This window comes from Canis lupus, chromosome 1 (assembly GCF_003254725.2).
Source record: "Canis lupus dingo isolate Sandy chromosome 1, ASM325472v2, whole genome shotgun sequence".
In the NCBI taxonomy this organism is placed as follows: domain Eukaryota; kingdom Metazoa; phylum Chordata; class Mammalia; order Carnivora; family Canidae; genus Canis; species Canis lupus.
Window position 1 is genome coordinate 2,795,563 of NC_064243.1, and position 22,493 is coordinate 2,818,055.

Genomic DNA, 22,493 nt, shown 5'->3' on the forward strand with positions numbered 1-22,493 from the left:
AGAGAAAAAGAGCCTTTTTTTTTTTTAAAGATTTATTTATTCATGAGATACATAAAGAGAGAGAAGCAGAGACACAGGCAGAGGGAGAAGCAGGCTCCACGCAGGAAGTCTGACGCAGGACTCGATCCCGAATCCCGGGATCAGGCCCTGAGCAGACGCTCAACCGCTGAGCCACCCAGGCGTCCTGAGAAAAAGAGCTTCTTAAATTGATTTGAATTCTCTGCTTTTTATAGGCAGTTTTAAAAAAAAGTGAAGTGATATTTTAAGGTATCTCCTTAAATTTTTTTACACGGAATTTGGGCAAGTTCCTATCTATATCAACAAAGCTTCATGTCCGCCATCCCCTCACATAGGGGAGTTAGCTGCATAGCGCTACCTTCAAACACCAGTCACTGTACTCTTCTGCACTCTTGCTTTTGCCACCACTCTTACCAGACTACACAATTTTGGAAAATTGTGCCAATCAAAAATAATAAATTTGCACTTTCTAATTAATCAGACAAATATGCCTGGCTGCTGGCCAGAAATTCTGGTGCATGTAGGAACCAGTGTTGGCTTAATACACTTACATGTTCTCAAAGGAAAGCTAAGACCTCTGAGACTGTGAGCTTACACAGGTTTATTGGAGGAAAAGACAAGTTACAGAAGTAAGGAATAGATTAGCAACTGTCAGGGGAAGGGGCAGTAGGTAGTAACATGAGGGACCTCGAGGGATGGAATGTTCTGGGTCTTGACTATAACTACGACAATACCTGGTTGTGATATTGTATCTACAGTTTTGCAAGATGCTACCACCTGGGGAAGCTGGGTAAAGGGTACCCAAGATCTGTCTGCATCATTTCTTAATACTCACTGTAAATCAATAATTATCTCAAATAAAAAGTTTAATTTTAAAAACTCCCAATATAATGTAATCTACTGGCTTATTATTGGTGTTTCAATTGCTAACATTAAGTATTCTTCACACATACACCTGATTTAAAAATCAAGTGTCTAGTAAAATAAATGCTCAACAATTAGCCACACTCACAGAAGTGGTGACCTGAATCTCAAAGTCCTTTATTTTCGGTTCGTGTTATTACTTGCACTGTTATTTACCTCTTTGCTGTATTTGGTTTACACTGAGATGGGAGCGGCAGGAATTCTCTGAGCCCTGGCAGAGTAAAACAGGCCCCAATGACCAGCTGCACCAGAATCACCGAAGGCGGGCAAGCACTAGCAGATTCCAGCCGCACCCACCGCTGCTGAACCAACCTTGCAGGAGGAACCTGGGTATTGTGATGTGCAACCTGGTTTGGGAAATGCTGAGAAAACATCGCCAAGGGCTCCCATCCAGACGGACGAGGCTCGGCATGACAGCCGACCTGATTCCCTACCACATCCCTGTAAGTTGACCTCACTCACTGTGCCCATGTTCTCATCTCGCCAGGATCTGCTCTCAGCAACTCATCATTTCCATGCCCCAGACAACTCCGACTGAACTCAAATTCACACTGTGCCTCTGTGAGAACATCCAGACACTGAGAACCAGCCAGCCTGCACCGGGCACCACAGGAAGGCAGCATGAAGGCTTTGGAAGCCGGGGCCAGGACACCTCCAGTCACTACAGACACGACAGTGACTGCAGAACTGCCCGCTTTTCACACGGAGCATCTTTAATCACAGCTGCCATGGTCACATGCTGATGTCTTATTGAGACCCAAAAAAACACATTTACCTGCCTAACTAGTAAGTTTTAAATGTTTTGTACCAGGTCAATAAAGTTAGAAAAAAACAACAAACCTACAAGAATTCATATAAAATAGAATGTGCTTCAAGGATGAGTCAGTTACTTCTTTTTGTTTTCAGAACAAGAACTGAAAAATCACTTTGCTTTCTTGAATAGATTTTTAAGTGCACGCATTTCCTTATAAAATCGTCACATTTAGTAGCCTGATTCCCACCCCCGCCACCAACAGTCCAAAATTTGGAAAGAAAAACTCATTTCAAGTTTGTAGTTGAAAAAGAAATCTCTACAATTCATCAATTTTTCTTTTAATAGTTTCCCTAGTAAAGATACTACAAAGTTACCTTTAAAAAAAAAAAATTAGACCACCTCTTTTTGTTCTTCCCACCCTCTTCTCTCATGGACCTTATAAAGAAACAAAAAAGAAAAAAGAAAAAGAAAAATGATACACAATAAATGGATAGTACTTTCATGTGTTTTTAACATCTACAGTTCATGTCTCTGCAGTTTCCCAGGGAGGGCCTGACTTTCCACGTGCAGACACGGGGGATTGGCTGACGCATCTGCACATTGTTCTCACTTCACTTCCTCACTGAATTCAAGAAGCACATGTTGTGAATGGTTTGAAGGGACTACTGGTAAACCATGGATGTTTGCCTCTTAGTGACCGACTCTTGCCTGTAATGAACAACCATTTCTAGAACAGTTCATTTCTCATAACTGCCTTGGATTTCCAGCTCACACTTTTATGATCATGAACAATCCTAACAGTTTACATATTTATAAACATTTCCATATATGTTCATTAACCTTTTGACAATAAAATGATGGTTCTTTTGTGCAATAAATCACTATGTTTAGAAAAATAGCCCTCATAAAGCTAAGACAGGGTTGATCTGGTTTTTTTTAACTTTTCAGGGTATGAAGTCATTGTGAGTCCAATTAAAGTCCAGCAGCTAACAGAAGAGATTCAAATGAACCTATAGAATTTCAACTGCAGATTTTTTATACTATTGTTTTATACAATGTGTGCTAATTAATCAATTTGGGTTTAATTTTTTTAACTGATAATTTTTTTAAATTTTTACTTATTTATGTCAGAGAGAGAGAGAGAGAGAGAGAGAGAGAGAGGCAGAGACATAGGCAGAGGAAGAAGCAGGCTCCATGCACCGGGAGCCCGATGTGGGATTCGATCCCGGGTCTCCAGGATCGCGCCCTGGGCCAAAGGCAGGCGCCAAACCGCTGCGCCACCCAGGGATCCCCATTAACTGATAATTTTTGAAAAGTAAACCAGAGATTATGTATCAGTGAGGTTGCCCACAGACATGCAGGAGGAAGCCGCTGTTCATCTGCAGCAATGGTGCTCCCAACCTTGGGCACACCTCATCTGTAGCAATGGTGCTCCCCGACCCCAGCCACACCTCATCTGCAGCAATAGTGCCCCCCAACCTTGGGCACACCTCATCTGCAGCAACGGTGCCCCCCGACCTTGGGCACACTTCATCTGCAGCAATGGTGCTCCCGACACCGGCCACACCTCATCTGCAGCCAACGGTGCCCCCGGACCTCGGGCACACCTCAGTGCCACCCTTTGCTGCTACTCTCAGACCCAGCTGGCCCAGACAGCAGGGCTGGGGCAAGAGAGAAGGGAGAGCTGACCTGCAGCACACCCCACCACGGTCTGCCATGGCCTGGTACATGGAAATGGTGCGGCCTGCGATCTATGCTGGGGGTGAGCCAGGAGAAAGGGGCGGGGGCTGTTGTGTATACAGCACAGACTCCTCTAAGCCACTACGGAAACGTGGATGTGGTGCTAACGTAGCAGGGACCACAGAGGGTTTTAGCCAGAGGAGTAGCACATATACACGTGCTTTTTATTAATTCTGGCACCAGGCCAGATCCCATCCCCACCTGTGCATTCACTCTGCATAGGCAGCCTTACTTCGTCCTAGCACTAACATTGTCATATCCAACACTTTAATCTGATGCCCGGTACAGAAACTTCTCAATGCAGCAACGCCCTCCTTGGCCCCAATCCCTGCACTCTGTGTGAGAGGCTGCAGGGAGCCAGCCTGGGAGCAGGACCGGGGGCCCAACAGCCACCCTGTGCACGAGCAAAGACATCCTCAGAAAATATTTGCATTATTTAAAAATGTAACCTAGAAGAACGAAGAACTCCTCACTGAACTTCACTGCAATTATAATAATAATTCTTGGGGACGCCTGGGTGGCTCAGTCAGTTAAGCATCTGTCTTGGGCTCAGGTCATGATCCCTGGGTCCTGGGATCCAATCCTGAATCGGGCTCCCTGCTCCACGGGGAACTTCTCCCTCTCCCACTCCCCCTGCTGTGCTCTCTTTCCAATACTTTCAAATAAGTAAATAAAATCTTAAAAAAAAAAATTCTCAAAGTGATATAATTTAACAAACAGAAAATAAACTCATAACCATAGAAATAAATGCCTCTCTGGCTTTTTCTGATCAATCCTGACCCCACTCTGCAAAGTTATTCCAAGCATTAAAGTTGTATTTTAAATGATTTTTACCTCACAACTACTCCTGTAACTACTATAGTTAAAACTGTACTGTGAGAAACCAGCCATGGCCCTGACTGCCAACGAATATACGCAACAGGGCAGGAGCCACGTCCTCACATGTGCCTGCACCTGCCAGTACTGGTCAGCGGCAAGGTGGCACCACACTTATTTATGGCTTTGCCCGGCAACTGGAATATAAGGTTATGTATGACCATCATCGATACTAGAATCACAGGTAGGAAGTGAGGACGCACAGCAATGCATCAAGAATCAATCAAACTCCCTGCATCCTGGCTTGAGAAAGAAAATACATCATTTACCTCTTAGGTTGGCTCCTCCTGTTCCAACTATAATTTTAAGATATAATACTAACTGTTAATATTTAGAAGGGTGATAACATCCTGACAACAGGACAACAGGAATGGAGTAACACATGAAAACAAGTAAATGTTAAAATACGTAAAGAACTCAGTGAGACACTTCTCTCCTTCAGTGGCAGAAAGGCAGGTGCGTGAGGACAGCACAGCAGGATCTGGCCAGGGGCACAGATGCAGCCGCCACATGGAAGCCACCCTCCCCTGCTGCATGCCGTGTGTCCTGTGGGAGGGCCGACTCCCCCCAGAGCCCCGGATGGGCTTCTACCAGCAGCACAAGGGCAGTTCGGGAGCAAGATGATCTGTGCTGGTACAGACCAAGTGAGATCGGCTCAACTGGCTCCATGCCGGCCCTGGGGTGGGCCAGGGAAGGGTCCGTATTTTACACATGGAAAAGACTGGAATCCAGAATCAAAACAGCCGCCGTGTGACTGTGTGACTGAGCAGCGAGCCTGAGTGGAACGAGCATGTCACAGAATGTATTCTGTGCTCTGATCCTGTGGCACATTCTGCTGTTCTCACAGTAGGGACAGGCAGAGAGAAAGGGGAATGACCAGACACGTTTGTTGCAATAGATCTTCATCGTAAGTTATCAAGGTTTCTCTAATTAAACGATGAAAGCTGCCCTGGTGTCTCAGCTCAAGGCCTTACTCAGAATGCACACCCTCCGACCCAGCACACACCCACCTGCAGGCACTGCCCTGAGACCATAGGCCACTGAAAGCCTGAGAATTTCCTCACTACTGAAACCCTGAGCACCCTGCCCTTCAACAAACTCCTGAAACAAAATGCTGAACAGCCATTAAAACATGTTTGCATTGCTAAAATCTTTGATGGGTGGCTCATTCCCTGAAGCATCTGGCTCTGCAGTTCAGGTCAGGTCACAATCTTGGGGTCACAGTGTCAGGCCTACGTGTCCCTCTCCCTCTGCATCTCCCCTCTCCGCCCCACCCTGCTCACGAGTGTGCACACACACTCTCTTTTTCTAAAATGGATAAAACAAAAATCTTAAAAAAGTAAAAATAAATCACTGGCGGGGAAGGTATACACAGTGTAGCAAGAGGGAGTTAATACTACGTGATGTATGCAAGAGCTCATCTCTGTAGAAATGTTAAAACATGTATGTGTGCCCCTGCATATGAAGGTTTGGAAGGATATATACACTAAGAGGTCAATCATAATTCCATTTGGCTAGTGGATTTTTAAATATAGTTTTCTGTCTTATCTGAACTTTCCTGTTCTCTTCTTTTTGCATTTAACATATTACACATATTTTAATCTAAAAAAAAAAAAAACCACTTCAATTTTCTCTTATTTTACTTATTTGATAGAGAGCGAGTGAGCACGAGCAGGGGGAGGGTCAAAGGGAGAAGCAGACTCCCTGCTAAGCAGGGAGCCTAATGCAGGGCTCCATCCCAGGACCCCAGGATTAAGACCTGAGCCAAAGGCAGACACTTCACGACTGAGCCACCCACATGTTGCAAACCACTTCAAATTTGAAAAAAAAAAAAAAAACATTCAGCATATACATACATAGAAAAGAAGAAATTAAAGTGTGCCACAATCCTCCCATGAAGGGAAGGGCAGTGCTCTACCTGAGAAGCAATGTTGAGCGTGACCGTGTCCAGTCCTCCAGAGAGCAAGCCCTGAGTATCGGCCAGAGTCAGCGTGACACTGGCATCTCCTCCCACTCCTGATGAAGACATGACCAGGTTCTGAGCAGATATGGCAGATGGAGACATTGGTGTGGTCGAAGGAAGGCTGCCAGTGGTAGCATTAAGTTCTACAAAAGAGGAAGAACAAGTATATTAATAGCAAAGCTAGGTAAGTCCAACTTTAATTGGATGGGAAGAATGGTTTCTATAAAGGAACTAATCTGTCATAGTCAGCATTTATATTTACCTAAGCTTTTGAAGTTACATCAAGATAATCATAGAATCTTTCATTCCAATTTTATGGCAAGGCTTCTACAGTTTCTAAATATCTTTATGTGTAAATACACTCTGCTTAAGTATAATATCAAGAAAAAAACAGTAAAAGAGTAAAAATGTGACCCTACAGTCCTAGTCACTACATCTACAGCAGAAGGAAACTGCCAACGATTTCCAGGACACTGTCCCGTCTAGGACCAGAGAGGAACCAAATGGGACCCACTGAGCACCAATCAGCTCCACAGCCTACACTGCACCGTATCTGCTAAGGCCCCCTCACCCTCCTGTCTGCTTATTCGGAAATAAACCTCATTCAACCCTTTAAATACTAACTTATCCTGCCATGACATCCTATTTCTCTTTGGAAAAGACAACAACACATTATAGTATTTTGCCCTGATATCCAATGATAAGAGAAAGGAAGCTATCTGGGACAGAGTCAGGCAAAGAAAGGCCTTTTCTTCTACAAAACAGAAACTCATGCAGCCAGTGAGATGGGCTGAGCACGGGATTCTCAAAGTCCTGTGGCAGGCACCAACAGAAAACAGGTTTTTGAGGTTTTACTTGTAAGCATAACACACATGCACATGCGTGTACACACACACACACGCATACACTTCTCACCATCTATCCTTCCATTCATCTAACAAACGTGACTTATCACCCACTGTGTCAGCCGCTGGGCTGGGTGCTACAGACCCCAAGATGGTTAACCAAAGTAAAAGGTGAAAACTCTATTTCCTAATTAGGTTTAAAAACAAAACAAAAAGAGACTCCCGTGGATACTCTGCGGTGACTCAGGCCACATTAGCCCAGAGCCTCTGCACGGAGTCAGGGGCCAACAGGGAAACTAGGTTACTTACTTGTAACTGGAGTCCTCCAAATACAATGCCTCCATAGATCCACACTCTTGGAGTCCCACACTGTGCTGCACAGACCTGGAACCTTCAAAAGCAGTATAACCATTAGGAGGCTAGGAGTCTCTGCTCTGTAGCAGCCACCGGGGCTCCATAGACCACCTCGTCAGACCCCTCCCACCTTGCTGAGCCTCTGCGCAGAGTGGACTGCTAGGACTGCTAGGACCGGAGGAGTGTGGATTTGTGGAGGGTGTATGTTCTAAGCACTCCAGTTACCAGTACATGGTCAGCCTCGGGTTCTCCTGACGCCACCTCCACACGCCCTGACTCACTCTTGCAGACTAGCATGCAGGGACAGTTTTAACATGAGCAGATGAAGATTAAAAAGAAGAATCCTGAGAATGATGAACAGCTACGTGGATGGATGTTTAATCACCAACACTAGGGAAATCAGGGAGGGGCCAGTCAAAGGGCCCAGTGGAGAGAAGTACCTGCTGAAAGGCTCACCAGAATTATCCCTACAAGGAGAAAAACCAAGCGCTAACAGGGTTGAGTGCTACTCAGATGGCCAGGACCTCAAACCTCCCCCAAACTCCTGAGATAAAGGGATGAGGCCTCTTCTCTGCTCCCCACCAGATCATCCGACTCCCTGATGATCATCAATGCAGCAGGGGGTCAGGACTATATAGCACAAGAAATCCGAAGAGAAAACAGAAGCCTGCATACTCCTGACACAAAGGTCAGTGGGAACGCTAACCTCAGCCCATGCTGGGTTCACACCTCGATGCCAACAGTGTATGAATCAATGTTCCACCATGCTCCCCATTCAAGACATTTGCCACCAAGAGGATGACAGCAGTTCAAGTAGAGCTTCTATCCTCAAATAGTCCCAAAACAGGTGATGGAAAGAACAAAGTTTTCTTAAGCATGCAACTGAATAACTAATTAAAAGCTATAATTCCATTTGTTCAAGATATGATTCTTAATTATAGAAAAATATTTACTTAAAGCTCTAGAAACCACAGTTTTAATTCAAACTAAATACTCTCAACCTGGAAATTAAGGCTGAATACTTGAGCACAGACTATAAAATTCTTACTTTCCGTCCTCATTTACTGGCTCTGAACCTATGAGTCCTCCAGAGGCCACATCAGAGAAATCTAAGTCCTACTTTGGTTTATGCTTCTAACTCAAAATAAGTCATCTCTTATTAAGTCTTCTTATTATTACTCATCTTAAGGATGAGTAAATCCCTTATGGTCATCAAACTCAGCACTAAATATTTGTTGGGAAAAGTTTTCACAGCTTCTGAGAAAACTTAATAGGATAATTTTGGAAAGTTTCATAAACAGTTTGAAGGATGTGAGATCAGTTTTTCCTTAGGATAAAGGTAGGGGAGGAGGCCTCAGGAACAGAGAGAAACATTGCCTGGGCATTCATCCCCAAGGAGAAAGTGAGGAGAATGTCCTCCTTCATTATAAAATGTACCCCCACGTGGGAAATGTTAACACCTCTGAGCTGCTGGGAAGTAAGTAACTGATGATAGTTAAATCTAGAAGAAACAAAGGGTAAAATAACCTTACATAGGAAGAAAATAAAGAATTGTGGGTTGTTTTTTTTTTCACTGAAAACATAACTTATTCATCAAAATTCTATTAACAAATGGACAAAGGTAAGAACAAAAAGATAATACCAAAGATAACACCAATTTGAGATAAATTCCTTAAAAGCTGTGCTAAATTGTCAAGCCTCTGTTAGTGACTCCTTCTGCCACTGAAGAGCACTCACATCACATCTGACCAGGTCCTGAGAAGCCACATGTGTCCGATCTTGTGGTGGATGCTATCAGAGTCAGACTGGGGGTGGCCTTACCCCGTGTCCGACAGTGGAACACACACTCATGCTTCTCTCCTGCACGTGGAAATCTGCGGTACTTCCATTTACTTCTAAACCTAAAAGGTAACACCCGAGTTTTCAGGGCTTCCGTGGAGATGCAAAGGGCCAAGAGCGGTCACAGAGGCTGATACACCTCAACCACATCTGGAGACAGCTCCAGATGACAGCAGCCACGTGCACCTTCGTTGTGCTCTGATCTCAAGCGCCACTTTATGTGACTTTATGTGGCACCTGAGAACACTGGGAGTTTTTATTTTATTGTGTTTCTAAGAAAAGGCACGTGTAATCAATTGCAAGTTCAGTTCAGTTTCGATTTTTATGTGGAGTGGCTTGAAGCCAGGCCTGGGAGTGACTCTGACGCCCAGGAAAACGCTGCCTTTTTAAGATGCAACCTCTTGGCCAATGTTATATCCATGGGGTCAGCTCCGTCATTATAACTAGTACCAATGGAACACACAAACCTTGACAATTATCTGCCTCCTATCCATGACTGAGTAGTGCAACATATGAAGACTCTGTTCCCATATCCAGATTAATTCAAAGATGCCAAAGGTACCTGAGGACACAATACCACTGACCTGCTCACAGAACATTAATCATGTATATATAATACCTGATATTATGTCATTAAACATTTTTAATTATGAACTCAACTTCTATTTCATTAAATTCTTTAGAAAAAAATGTTAAATAAAAAAAATGTTAAATAAAGCACCAAGTTACACTAAAGGGAAGACATACTTGGTTGTCTCTAAGACAGTAAGTCTAAAGGAGAGAAAAAAATTAAATCAGGAAAAATGGGAACATGTGTTGTTCTTAAGAAACATCAGTGCATCATACAGAGCAGCCTTTTCTTTTTTTAAATATTTATTCATAAGGCACAGAGAGAGAGGCAGAGACACAGGCAGAGGGAGAAGCAGGCTCCCTGTGGGGTGCCCAATGTGTCTCTATCCCAGGACCCCAGGATCATACCCTGAGCCACCCAGGTGTCCCACAGAGCAGCCTGACACAAGCGCCGCGATGTGCAGACTCCCCAGCAACACGAAACTCCATCACTAGGTGTGGAGGTGAGCCACCTTGCGTCCAACCAACAAGAGGATGGCAGTGTAAAGCCCTCAGGGTGCCCATGTCCTCATTTCATCCACTTCTCCATCCCCATCACAACTCCCACTTTAAATGACACCGTCTGCTGCACCAGCAAACATCCAGGATCACCAAAATAGCACAAAAACCACTCCTTTTAAATTAAAACACCTAAACCCTACAAGTCTTTCCATCCATCTGCCAAGGACGCAGTAAAGAGGTCAAGCAGAGCTTTCAGGGAGACGCAGGATCCCACCACTGACAGCCAGTGCACTCCCCAGGGAAGCAGCCAGGGAGAGCGTGAACTGCTAACCTTCCAGAACAGAGCCCACACCAGAGCACGACAACCACTCATGCCGGCCCACAAAAACACAGAGAGCAGAGACACAATCGAAACATCATGGGCCAGAAATCCAGAGTTTGGATCTGCCAATACGGGATTCAAAGTCTTTAACCACTCAGGCACCAGTGTGTGCTTTTGTGGACAAGAGGGGGGGACAAAAGTTCCTCTTATGTGCTGAATGGCCCATGGCCCCTGGGGATGTCCCATTGAGCCTTACCACATGCCACCCTGCCTGGCTCATGGGTTCCTGTTCAGCACTGCCCTACCTCTCCAGGTACACGCCCCACACTCCCAGAGCCCCACTTTCACAGAAGCCATCCCCTCCAGGTCACATCCCCCCTAGGACCTATGATCTGCTCTCCTTATTCTTCATTACGGCCATACTTCACAATGTTTTCCAGATTCCTCAGTAATGTCTGTGCTCCATTAGTTCCTAGAAGCCAGATGCGAAGGGACTATGTGTGCCCTGTTCAGGATCATTTCCCAGATTTAGTACAGTTCTTCCCACTGGTACACTTACAGTCTTTTACTGAAGAAATGAATTACTGCGTAAGAAAGCATTTCAAATAAGCATGAAAAAAATAGCCTACCTGTAGCTACAAATGTATCTGAAAATTAAATTTTTTTCTCAGAAACTAGTATATAGAGTTGGAAAATAAGAGGACTATGAAATTAACAAAATATGAGATAAGGAAAACGAGACAGGCATGTCATGGTAAACTGCTAACGAGTCCTTGTGAGTCTGTAACTTATTTTACTGGAGCTCATTTACTTTTATTTGTCAAAGTGTACACTTCAAAACCTCACAGAGATGCCTTCTCGCGCCGGGCACGAAGTGAGAAGCTGGCAGCTCCCCACATGGAAGGCAGGGGCAGCCTCAATACGGAGTCCTCACAACGTTCACACACAACAACACACATACCTGTGTACCTGCATACAGTTATTCGCTCATGTTCCTCAGTAAGAAGAGCTACCAACTGGCTGACTAGTCTACAGAATCTGTACTCAGAGATCAGCACGGGTCACCGATGACAGACATGCAGCTGGCACACTGGCCACAAGAGCGAACGGCTGCCTTCCTGGCACTGACGGTGTGCCCTGAGAAGGCCTCTGGAGGCCGAGGCGCTGGCTGCCTACCTGAGGAGTTTAGCGTTGCACCCTGTGAGAGCAGCTGGTCGCTGCTGATGGTCAGGGTGGCACCTGCAGACTGAGTGGCAGCGGGGGCTGACAAGCGTATACTCCCATTCACTTCACTACTTCCATGAGCATTGTGCTGAATAAGATCTTGACCTAAATGGAAATTCATATTGTGATATCAGAAAGTAACACGTTCATTCATATCCTGGCAAGCAGGTTAAACATTTAACAACATCCCATTAAAATGAAAGCCCTTTCATTTATGATAATATTTACAGAAAAGAATGAAAAGACCATAAGATACATTGTCCCTCAGTGACAGTATTTGTTCACACTCTCTAAGCCATAAAGCATTTTAAGTACTTCTAAAGAGTTCTATTTTAATTCAATATTTAAGCACTCAAAGCTACGCACTTTGTTGAATAAAACTTCAACTGAGTTGCAAAGCTTCCCAACGCAGTGGACCCACCAGGGGTGGTAAACATGTATAGTGGATGAAAGAGGCTTCATGAGTGGATCCCAGAACCTCCCTTAATGCAGTCAGGCCACCACAGGGGCTCAGGGAAACGGTGAGGCTGGGGCTCTCCCGGGTGAGGGCTCCCCGCACCACAGCCTTTGGGGCTCGCTTGCCCACTGGAGGGGACCAGCCCTGGGCTCTCTACACCTGTGCATGCCAGCTGCCACAGCTAGAGGACCACACACTGTGACCAAACTGTACGGAAACAAGCAAGAACTTGAGACCTGGAAAATGTGCTGACACGTCAGCGAAACCCAACCTGAACGCTTTGGGAAGCCTGGACACAGGCAAGCTAGTTTAAAAACATCTGCTGTCGAGTGAGGCATAAAGCAAGGCAACTAGAAAAGCACTGACAGACAGAAGGACACCATACTCTGCTCCATCACCATTGGCATCCTCACGTCACTCTAAAGACACAGAAACAGGAAAGCAGCTGTGCGTGGTGGGCCTGGGCACAGGCACACTGAGAACTGCAGTACTTTTATCAGCACGGCAGAGCCATCCTCGAAAGGCCTGTGGATGAAAGTTCAGAGTACATGGGTATCACTTTTGTCTCCCTGCTGACACATCAGGTACGTGGGCATCAGTAGAGAGGTACTAGAGAATTTGGGGAGCTTCAGCACAATCCTTGCCTTTTACTCAAGGTTTAATAATTTCTTTTTCAATGACTTCTAAACTGCCAAAAGTCCACAAAACTTCACTGAAGCAATAACTGTTTTCTAGCAGGGACGGCATTTATAATTATACATGCTAATGGAAAAACAGACTTGCTAAAGAATAACTAAAAATCCCACCATGTCCCAGTCATGAGGGCAAGGCACACCTGTAAAATGTGTTGCGGGCTGACCTAGATCAGGACGTGCTGCGAGAATCAATGACCCAGGAGGACCACCCGATCATGAATGTGACAGCCCCAAAACAGGGATGCCGTAACTTGGTGGCCGACACAACAGGGTTAGTTTGCCAGGTTCAAGTAACTTACACTCCCAGAGGGTATTTTCTACCCATTTATAGACTTCTCGGTGCCCCTCAGCACATTTCACATTGCTCTACACAATCTGTGCAGAAGTCTGAGAAGGAGGGAAGGCATCCAGAATGTCCTCGTACACAGGTTATCCCAGTCACACATCTCCAGTTTAAGGGAGCAGGAAAGTGGACAAAGAAGCTACAGCTTCCTGCTCTTCACCAACCAAATCATGACCACACAAGATTCACATGGAAATGACACGAGTAACTCTCATTTCTAATTTCTGGTATTAGATTTGAACTGTGACACTATATCATTAAACTTAAGTTTCCCACATATATTATAAACGCTTATTGAGCACTGGCTTTATGTAAAACTCAGTGTTGAAAAAAAAATATATATATATACCCATACACATGAACAAGATCTACTCAAATTGCAGGGAAAAGGAGGTTTAAAATATGAAGTGACTAACCTGAAATGGTCAAGGTAATTTCCTGGGGAGAGCCCGAGGACGACGCAGCCGTGGGTCCAGCAGCCTGAGCCAACACCTGGCTCAGGCTCGAGTTGTTAATGGTCAGGGTGATCTCGTGGGGGCCACTGGAGGTGGACACCAGGCCTTGCGATGTCATCACCTGAGAGAGGTCTTGTGTTCCTGGTCATCATTACAAAACAAAACAAACCTGGGCTTAAAAAAAATAGTAACTTTTCCTTTTTTATATTAAAAATATTTAATATTTAATGAAATTATTATTTCAAAAGAAGATTCTAAATAAAACATCAGTTATCTCTGATTCCCTCATCCAGAAAGACAAGAGAGTCTTACAAAGAAGTCGGCAGCCAACAGGACCACAGGAGCTGCATGTGGGCAGCCATCTGTGTGCATACGGTGAATAAGCATCACTTCTCAGTGGGAAAGCTTATATATGCTTAGGACATTTATTTGTTTGGTGAGCTTTCCAAAGACAAAAGCAGCACCATAGTGTCCTAAGTGCAAACATGTATCTGTCCACAAACAGCTGGGCCTCCCTCCTGCTGGGCCAGCAATGGGTGCCAAGGGCTCTCACTTACCACTGCTGCTGGTGGTCATCACTGGGTCCTGCTCGGACAGCGGGCCAATGGTCAGACTGGCAGAGGTCACTGTGGGCTGTAAGGACAGGCCGGGGATGGGCTGAATGACAACACTGGCTGGGACCGTGCTGTCCTGTGTCTGGAGAGAGCTGTTCTGTGAGGCCAAGCCGGGCTCCCCTGGCAGTGGCTGCGTAAGCAAGTTGCCCTGTTGTAATGTCTGCTGCAAAATACTTGGATCAATCTGAAAGGCAACAGAGATACTTGTCACAGAAAGTTCATGCTTCGGTACAACTCTGATCACATACAAGCCTGGGACACACAGAGCACTGTCGTACCTGTAACGTGATGTTATTAATGCTGGAGGCATCGATTCCAGAGATCTGAACATTTGGGCCAACTAAGTTAGCGGCCAGCTGTAATTGTATGCCCTCCAGTGTGGTCAGGCTCCCGTCCGTCAGAGACACCGTCCAGTCACCACCAGCTGCAGAGACAACGTGGAGGGTTGTATATTGGAAAAACTCCAACAGGAAAAATCCTCATTCTCCTACAGGGCTTGTTATATACCCGTTTGATACATGCATCCATGTGACCTAGTTATCAAACACTAATGCTTACCTCATACTGCACAGTACCTTATCTAACACAAAACAAATGCTCTGAAATATATTAATAACATTATCCAATTTAAACACATCCACAAACTCGGCTCCAAGAGAGGATACTGATGAGCCCCAACTAATAATCATGATTTTTCGGGCTTTAATTACTCGACTGGTCACATAAACAGAAAGAAAGCCACACGAGAAGTCTGACAGCCAGTAAGAGTCACTCTGTGTAAGTACACAATACACATAAATGGCTAAAATATAATACTTTTCAATCAGTAGGACCAAGAGCAGGAGAGAATGCCCCTGTGTCCACACACATGTTAATGAAGGGTTATAAATAACATACCTCACTATTAAGTCTGTGAGGATGCAGAGGAAAAGCATGTGCAAACCAGTGAGAGAGAGCTGACACAACTGTCAAAGTGTTCTGAAGTAGATGTCGTGAAAGAAGGAACAGGGAACACAAGGGTAACTCATCTGAAAGGTGAGATTATACCTTTCCACTGTCCTCTCTGGAGACCTTCCAAGGAAAGGCTCCACACCCTGCATGCCCCTCCCCGTCTCACCTGACACAGAGGCAGGAAGAAGCGCCTGGCCCACCAGCCCCTGGGGAAGCACGTTCTGATCGAACTGTCCTGTTAGGACAGAGTTGTTCATGATGAACACGTTCGGGTCGGTGGAGGCAGGGCTGAGCAGGTTCACGGGCTGCAGGCCTTCCGATGAGCTTCGCGTCACTGGCTTCCGGGCTTTCTTGGGGTCGGGCTTGTAATGGAACTGCATGTGGGTCTTCCTCCGCCCTGACGTACGGAAACGTAGCTCACAGTGGGGACACTTGAAAGGCTTTGCTCCTGTGTGCAGACGCATGTGTACTTTCAGGCTGCCCTTCGTCGAGAAGGCGTTGCTGCACACGTGACAGCTGAAGAGCTTCTGACCTGCAGAAAATCCAGCCGGGGTCAGCGGGGCATGTCCATGTGCAGCCAGCAGATGCAGGCGGGGGTGCGCGGACCCTGGGGGCCACAGGCTTGCCAAGAGCCCCGCACTCGCACAGGACGCCCACGAGGGAGGAGGGCTGCTGCAGAGACTCCCAAGTGTGTGGGGGGGCTCCAAAGTGAGTCCAGCGCTGTCACAGCACCTGAGCACTGCTGCCCACCCTGAACCTGAAGCCAGCAGAAGGGTCCCCGAGCAGTTCAGCTCTGTGGCGCTGTCACCCGCACCTCTATGCACAAGGGACACACGCATGTCTTGGCACCTCTCTATCTTCTGCACAGGGGCACCCAGCATGCTGCGCAGGGGGACAGCACCCTACAGAATGAGCTCTGGGCTCCAGAGCCACCAGTGTAGGTCACACACTCACCCCTGGTACTCCAGCTCTTTTCTGGTGTTCAGGCCGTGATGAAGGCCATGGAGGTGAACTGCGTGCCCTGTCACCTGCCTACTCTGCCCTGGAGAGGCCCTGGGAGGACAAAGACCTCTGGTTTTCTGTTTTCTTCTATGGCTCCCAAAAACCAATACTGACTTTTATTCCCCAAGGTGGGCACGCCAGGACTCACCCCAGACCAGGGAGGCCAGCTCTCCCAACCTGCTCAGGGGCCACACAGGTCACCCAAGGAGCCCAGAGAGGAGGAGGCAGCCTGAAAGCTGTTTCCCTCACAGAGACTTTTCTTTCTATTCCTCTGCATGGGAACCAATCCTGCATCCCGGCACGTGTGAGTCATCATGAACACCACTGGCACCAGACCTGGGACACAGAACAGACCCCTCCTGGTCTTCGGCAGCTCACAGTAATCACCCAAGAGGGACCAATACACAGTGCGTAACAAAGCGACAGGAGACACTCCCCACAGAAGACACATCAACTCACATATCCATTTAATTCCAATTGTTAACCTAACAAAAAAATCATAGGCCTTTACATAAATGTGTAAAACTTCCTTTGTATGTTTTTGGTCAGTTCTGCTGGTAACCAAAAATTAAGAACATAAATCAGTTCAAGGACCATAATCCTCTACCATTTCCTGATGTTTGCTACGTGCGTCTTTCTATGCAATACCTGGAGGCTCAGAGAAGTGGCTCAAAGTGGAGACAGACCTCCATCCCGGCAGAGGTGCAGAGCCTACCCCTGCCCCCTTCCCACTGGGACAGCCTGTGCACACCAAGAAGCAAAGCCTCAATACATGTTCATGAGGACAATTCACCTTCAGTTCCACAAATGAGATGAAGAAAAAAATGGCCACTTAAACTGTACATTGTTTTTCCTTTATGACCTTTCTTCCCCACATAAAAAGAATTATTACCCGATAACTGCAATCAGATTTGCTCAATCATCAGATCTTGTAAAATCTCAACAAACCAAATCTCTTTGGCCTAAATGAGACTAAGAAGCAATTTTCTTAACAGAAGTGTTCAAGTCTGAATAAGAATAGAAGACAAGCTATAACCTGGCATTGAGACCCAGCTCCATTTCCAGTGTTAACTGGATCGTATTCCCCAGGTCAGGAATCAAAAATCCTTCTACACCCACTTCTTCATGATTCATGATTTTTAAGCTTTCTATGATTTTGAAAGTATCTCTGTGAGCAAGATACACAGGAACAAATATAAAGCCATTGTAAGGCCCGTATATAGGATGCAGGTGCTCACCCTTACCTGTGTGCGTCTTCACATGGCAGTCTAGGGTGGACTTAACAGTAAAGCTCTTCCCGCATTCATCACATTTGTATGGCTTTTCTCCAGTGTGGATCCGAACATGCCTAGCCAGAAAGCATTTGCGATTACAAAGCATTTGCAATTAAGTGTTTTTCATTTTAATTTTACATACATTTACAAACAACCTCATAACTACCCTTATAAATGAAAATTATGTATTAGTACAGGCTGAGTAAATTTGGCCAAATAAAACCATTTTTAATCTTCACTCTACACAAAAACACCACAAACAAATCCAGAAGAAAGCAAAAAAAAAAAAAAATCTGCAAGGCCAATGAAAACAGTGCTTCCTTTAAAACCTGAGTGCTGGTCAACCTCAAGATGATGAGAACAGTAGTCTCATCAGTGGAAGAACGGGCAACGCAAGACTCAGAGAAGAAACATGCACGGATAAAAGCTCCAAGAAGGGTTTCATCCAGGCTCAACATTTAAAAAAGAGCGATTTAAAATGGTAAGATATCATTTCCCCCATCAGTCTGATGAGGGCCTGGGCAGGGGGCAGTCTGGGATCACTCAGACACAGACTGTCTGGAGGCCAGCTGGCAGCATCTGTCAGCATTGGCCCGACACTCACGCAGGTGCACACTCAACGCAGTACTACTCCTATAGTACTTGTTTAACACTCCTGTAGTGTTTGTGAAGTACTCATGTAGTGCACATTTGGTACTCCTGCAGTGCTCACGTAGTGCTTGTGTAGTACTTATGAAATACTCATGTAGTACTCATGTAGTGCTCACTCCTGTAGTGCTTGTGAAGTACTTGTGTATGCTCATGTAATACTTATGGAATACTCCTGAGTACTCATGAAGTACTCATGTAGTTCTTATGAAGTACTCATGTAGTGCTCATGAAATACACATGCAGTGCTTGTGTAGTGCTCATGAAGTCTGCATGTAGTGCTCATGTAGGACTCCCGTAGTGCTCATGAAATACTTGTGTAGTGCTTGTGACATACTCGTGTACTACTGGTGTAGTCATCAAACATGGAAAGCTACATGCTCATACAGGGGTTTACTGGATACACTTTGCTGTCCCTCCACCATAGAACATGATGTCACCATTAACAAGAAAGTAATAAGTGTGCAGGTACTAACAAAGATGTCTCAGACCCAATATGTAAAAATGACAAAAAATAAAATTGCAGAACTTAATGTTAACATACATGTGGACATTTCTGGAAAAAAGTTCCCAAGAAACCATTGCTGGCTATCTCTGGGGAGCAGGAAGGACTGTGTCCACTTGAAGGCCCCTTTGGTTTTGTTCTGCTTTGGTTTTGTTCTGCTTCCCTGTCATCTCTGCCTGGCACCTTCCCATGATGTTTAAATGCAGGACTGAACAAGATCAATCAGCTGTGAGCTGTCCCACACTTATGGCCGAGCCCCCTCCATGTGGTGAAGCAGACGTGTTTCTACGTGCTGATGACCACGCAGTTCCTTGCCTCTGCCTTGTGTCCTGGCGGACATCCCCTGGGTGCCATCCCCAGGCCCGCAGCCTTGCAAGGGTCTGCAGCAGAGCGTTCACTCATGCTGCGCGGCTTCCACCAGCTCCACAGCCCTGGTCCCGTTGCAGTTCTCGTCTGGGATCCCCAGCAGCCCCCACGCTGATCCGGCTCCTCCCAACAGCCGCCCTGGGTGCTCCCCTCCCGGCTCCCCTCCTGCCAGGCTGCACCCAACTGCATCACAGCGCCTGGCCCTCTCCTTGCTGTACACTCTGCTGTGTTAACTCCCCGGCCTGGATCACATCCCCTGACCTCTGGGGCGTGCCCAGAAGGGATGCTGCCAGCTCCCTGTGGGCTCACTCTAATCCCGCTCACCCACCTCACTCTCACCACCCCCATCACTAGTGTTCTTCCCTTCCCACAAAGGAAGACATGTGCAGGCTGGCCATCACCTTCCACTCTCACTGGACAGGAACCACTGTGCCACCCACCTCTCCCACCCACTCTGCAGTCAGGAGGGAGGCTCTGGGAGTCGGGAGGAGTCAGACAGCATCCCTGCTCCATCACCCTCCTTGAAATCCTAACTGCCCTTCCCTGCGTTATGCTGCCCTACACCTTCCACCTATTAGCTCTCTCCTCGAGCAAAACCCAAGTATCCTATGTTGTGCCACAGTGCCACAGAACATTCTACCTCCACGTCGTTTCCCCGGGCTGTGCCTCCCCATGGCCCTCAGGGTCCTGAATCTATTCCTCACCATCCCGCTGCACCTGACCTCACGCCAGGCGCTGCTATCGGGTTGACTGGGCTCAATCACGTGCTGTCCCATGACACCATCACTGTCTACCCCGCCAGGTGCTCCCTATGTAGACAGCACTCCTGGGGGTAGCAGGTCCTTGATGCACTCTGCAAACCTGGCACCATGTCATCCTCAATAATTTTTTTTTTTTTTTTACCTCCAGTGGCTGGCCCCCCTTAGCCTCAGGAGATACATTATGACACTCCCAGGGGATGCCTGGATGCATGGATGTACCGCACCCTATGGATACTGTTTTTTTCTGCACATACATAATATTACCATAGGGTTTAATTTCTAAAATAGGTGCAGCAAGAGATTAACGATGACTGACAATAAAGTAGAACAATTATAACAACACTTGGTAATAAATGACACATGAACACACACTAGGCTACCACGGCCTTGTCACAAAGATCAGGAAGCGGGTCGCTCACCCAGGGATCATGGTGACCACAGGGATCTAACAAACCACAGGGGGAGGGGTGCTGTAGACCACAGTCGTGCAGACATGTGCATCTACAGAACACATGGGTCCTAACCAACATTCCAGATGAGCCTGACCAGAAGCCCCAGAATTTACAGTAGCTTACAACCACCACACCAGGAACAAATCAGCCTCTTGGGAGGCACCAGCTCCCACAGCGGACCTCCCTGGCCATGGCAAAAGGACCGAGGCACATGCACATGCTTCTTGCAAACCCCAGAATGGCGCTGGCCGGCCTCACCTCACCAGATCACTGGGCTTCTTGAAGCTCTTGGGGCAGTAGGAGCAGCAGTTGGCATACTTGGGCTCGGCCTCCAGCTCTGCCTGCCTGTCCTTCATCTCACTGATGCGGTCCTTCTCCGCTGCCGACTGCACTAGGACCTGCTCGGACACGGTGGCGCTCTCCTGCGGCCGAATCTTGGCCAACTGTGCTGTCTCCTCCTCGGTAAAAGTGATGACCTCAGGACGAGCTTTTCGGGAGGCGCTCCTTTCAGAATTCTCCTCCTCTTCCTCCATACACACATCTAAACAAAACACAGGAAAAGGATTCAAGCCTAAGAAAAAATTAAGTTTTCACAAAACAAGTAAATTGAAACGAAACAAGTCTGTAGAGTTTAAAATGAATGACTCATGAAGCTCTATTTGGGCCCCTGGGGTTTCCTGCCCTCCGCCAGTGGAAACAAGCGGGGTCCCCGGGGCAGCAGCACCGTGGCCACCTTGTCACAAAAGCACCTGCCTGAGGACCAGCCCGGTGGAGAGATCTGAAATCGCCCGTGTCCACATGTCACCAGCATTCATCAACAAACTCACTGATGTGGGCGAAAATGGAATTATCCTCAGATAAAGAAAATCAGCAGCCCAAAACAGAAGACCAAAGTGATAAATGAGCAAAAAGGCCCTAACGAGTTACCAAAAAAAAAAAAAAAAAAAAAACCCTCAAATAAATATGTGTAGGTAACCTCTCGGGAAGAAGGGAGGATGTATGTGCAGGGATAGAAAACCAGAAAACCAGAAGAGGGTCTAACAAACCTGAGGAGGAAGAGAGGCTGCCTGGGAGCAGAGGTCAGAGGCACAGGTGACAAGGAAACAGAAGAATAAACCTCAAGATAAACAGCAGCCAGAGGGACAGGGGCCAGTGCCCCATGAGTGCCAGGAGCCACCTGGATGTCTCTGCTGGGGGAGAGGGACAATGACAGGAGGGAGACAGCCACAGAAGGAGTGGGAAGGAGACAATAAACCCTGGGCAAACCGGGGGGACAGCGGGGTCTGGACGGCGCCACCAGCATGGGTAACATTCAAAGCCCCAAGAGCACCATCAACATGGGGAAGCCGAGGGAGGCCAAGGGCAGTGGAGTGGAGTACGGCACACAGGGGACACTCACGGGGCCATGTTGCCCCTGTCCACACACACAGGAGACACTCATGGGGCCACACAGGCCCTGTCCTCACACACATGCCAAGGTAAAGCCCACAGTGTGAGAGTAGTGCAGTGGCTTCCGCTCCTCGGTGATCCCAGAGGGCAAATACCAGGACACGCCAAGGTGGCATCAATATATATGTAGCAGAGATGAGGCTGCCATAGGAGCCCCAGCCAATCCTCATGGCAGAGCCACCAGGACATAAGGTGCTGATGATGATGGGGAACGGCTCAGCAGAGTATAGGACGCCGCATCGGCTCGTTCATCACCGCACTCCACCTTGAGGGGTTCCAGAAATAGTATGTGGTGCCCTAGGTTTCATAACTCTCTGCAAGCAGAGAAGTTATTTCTTCTTGTCCTCCATTCATCACAGGACAATGGTGGAAATAAAGGCTTTACAAGGAATGACAAGATTGAGAAGTTGGTGCCACATGAGGAAGTACCAGAGGTGAGAAACATGGACATTCAAAATTACCTACTGAGGAGGCCAGAGCAGCGGCTCGGTGGTGGAGTCAGAGTTGTTACCACCTTCAGGTAGGTTAGCCACATTTTAAAGACCTTTCCCCCAAAATATAAGATAAAGCTATAGGGCTGTTGCTTCAGCT

The 22,493-nt window shown here is 46.8% G+C and overlaps 1 protein-coding gene across 7 annotated transcripts in view; it reads right to left on the reverse strand.

Annotated features, from left to right (window-relative positions):
• Positions 1-22,493, reverse strand: part of ZNF236 (zinc finger protein 236) — a 104,070-nt gene that overhangs the window by 11,145 nt on the left and 70,432 nt on the right. For 6 of the 7 annotated variants that reach the window (XM_025421968.2, XM_049111673.1, XM_049111668.1 and 3 more), the window contains 8 exons: positions 20,712-20,994; positions 17,692-17,795; positions 15,612-15,977; positions 14,773-14,918; positions 14,438-14,678; positions 13,842-14,021; positions 11,883-12,035; positions 6,231-6,418 (listed from right to left, as the gene is read on the reverse strand). In XM_025421968.2, the coding sequence (XP_025277753.1) occupies positions 6,231-6,418; positions 11,883-12,035; positions 13,842-14,021; positions 14,438-14,678; positions 14,773-14,918; positions 15,612-15,977; positions 17,692-17,795; positions 20,712-20,994 (1,661 nt within the window). Of the gene's footprint in view, positions 1-6,230; positions 6,419-7,429; positions 7,512-11,882; positions 12,036-13,841; positions 14,022-14,437; positions 14,679-14,772; positions 14,919-15,611; positions 15,978-17,691; positions 17,796-20,711; positions 20,995-22,493 lie in introns of those variants that run through there. The other variant, XM_049111682.1, reaches the window with a different exon arrangement.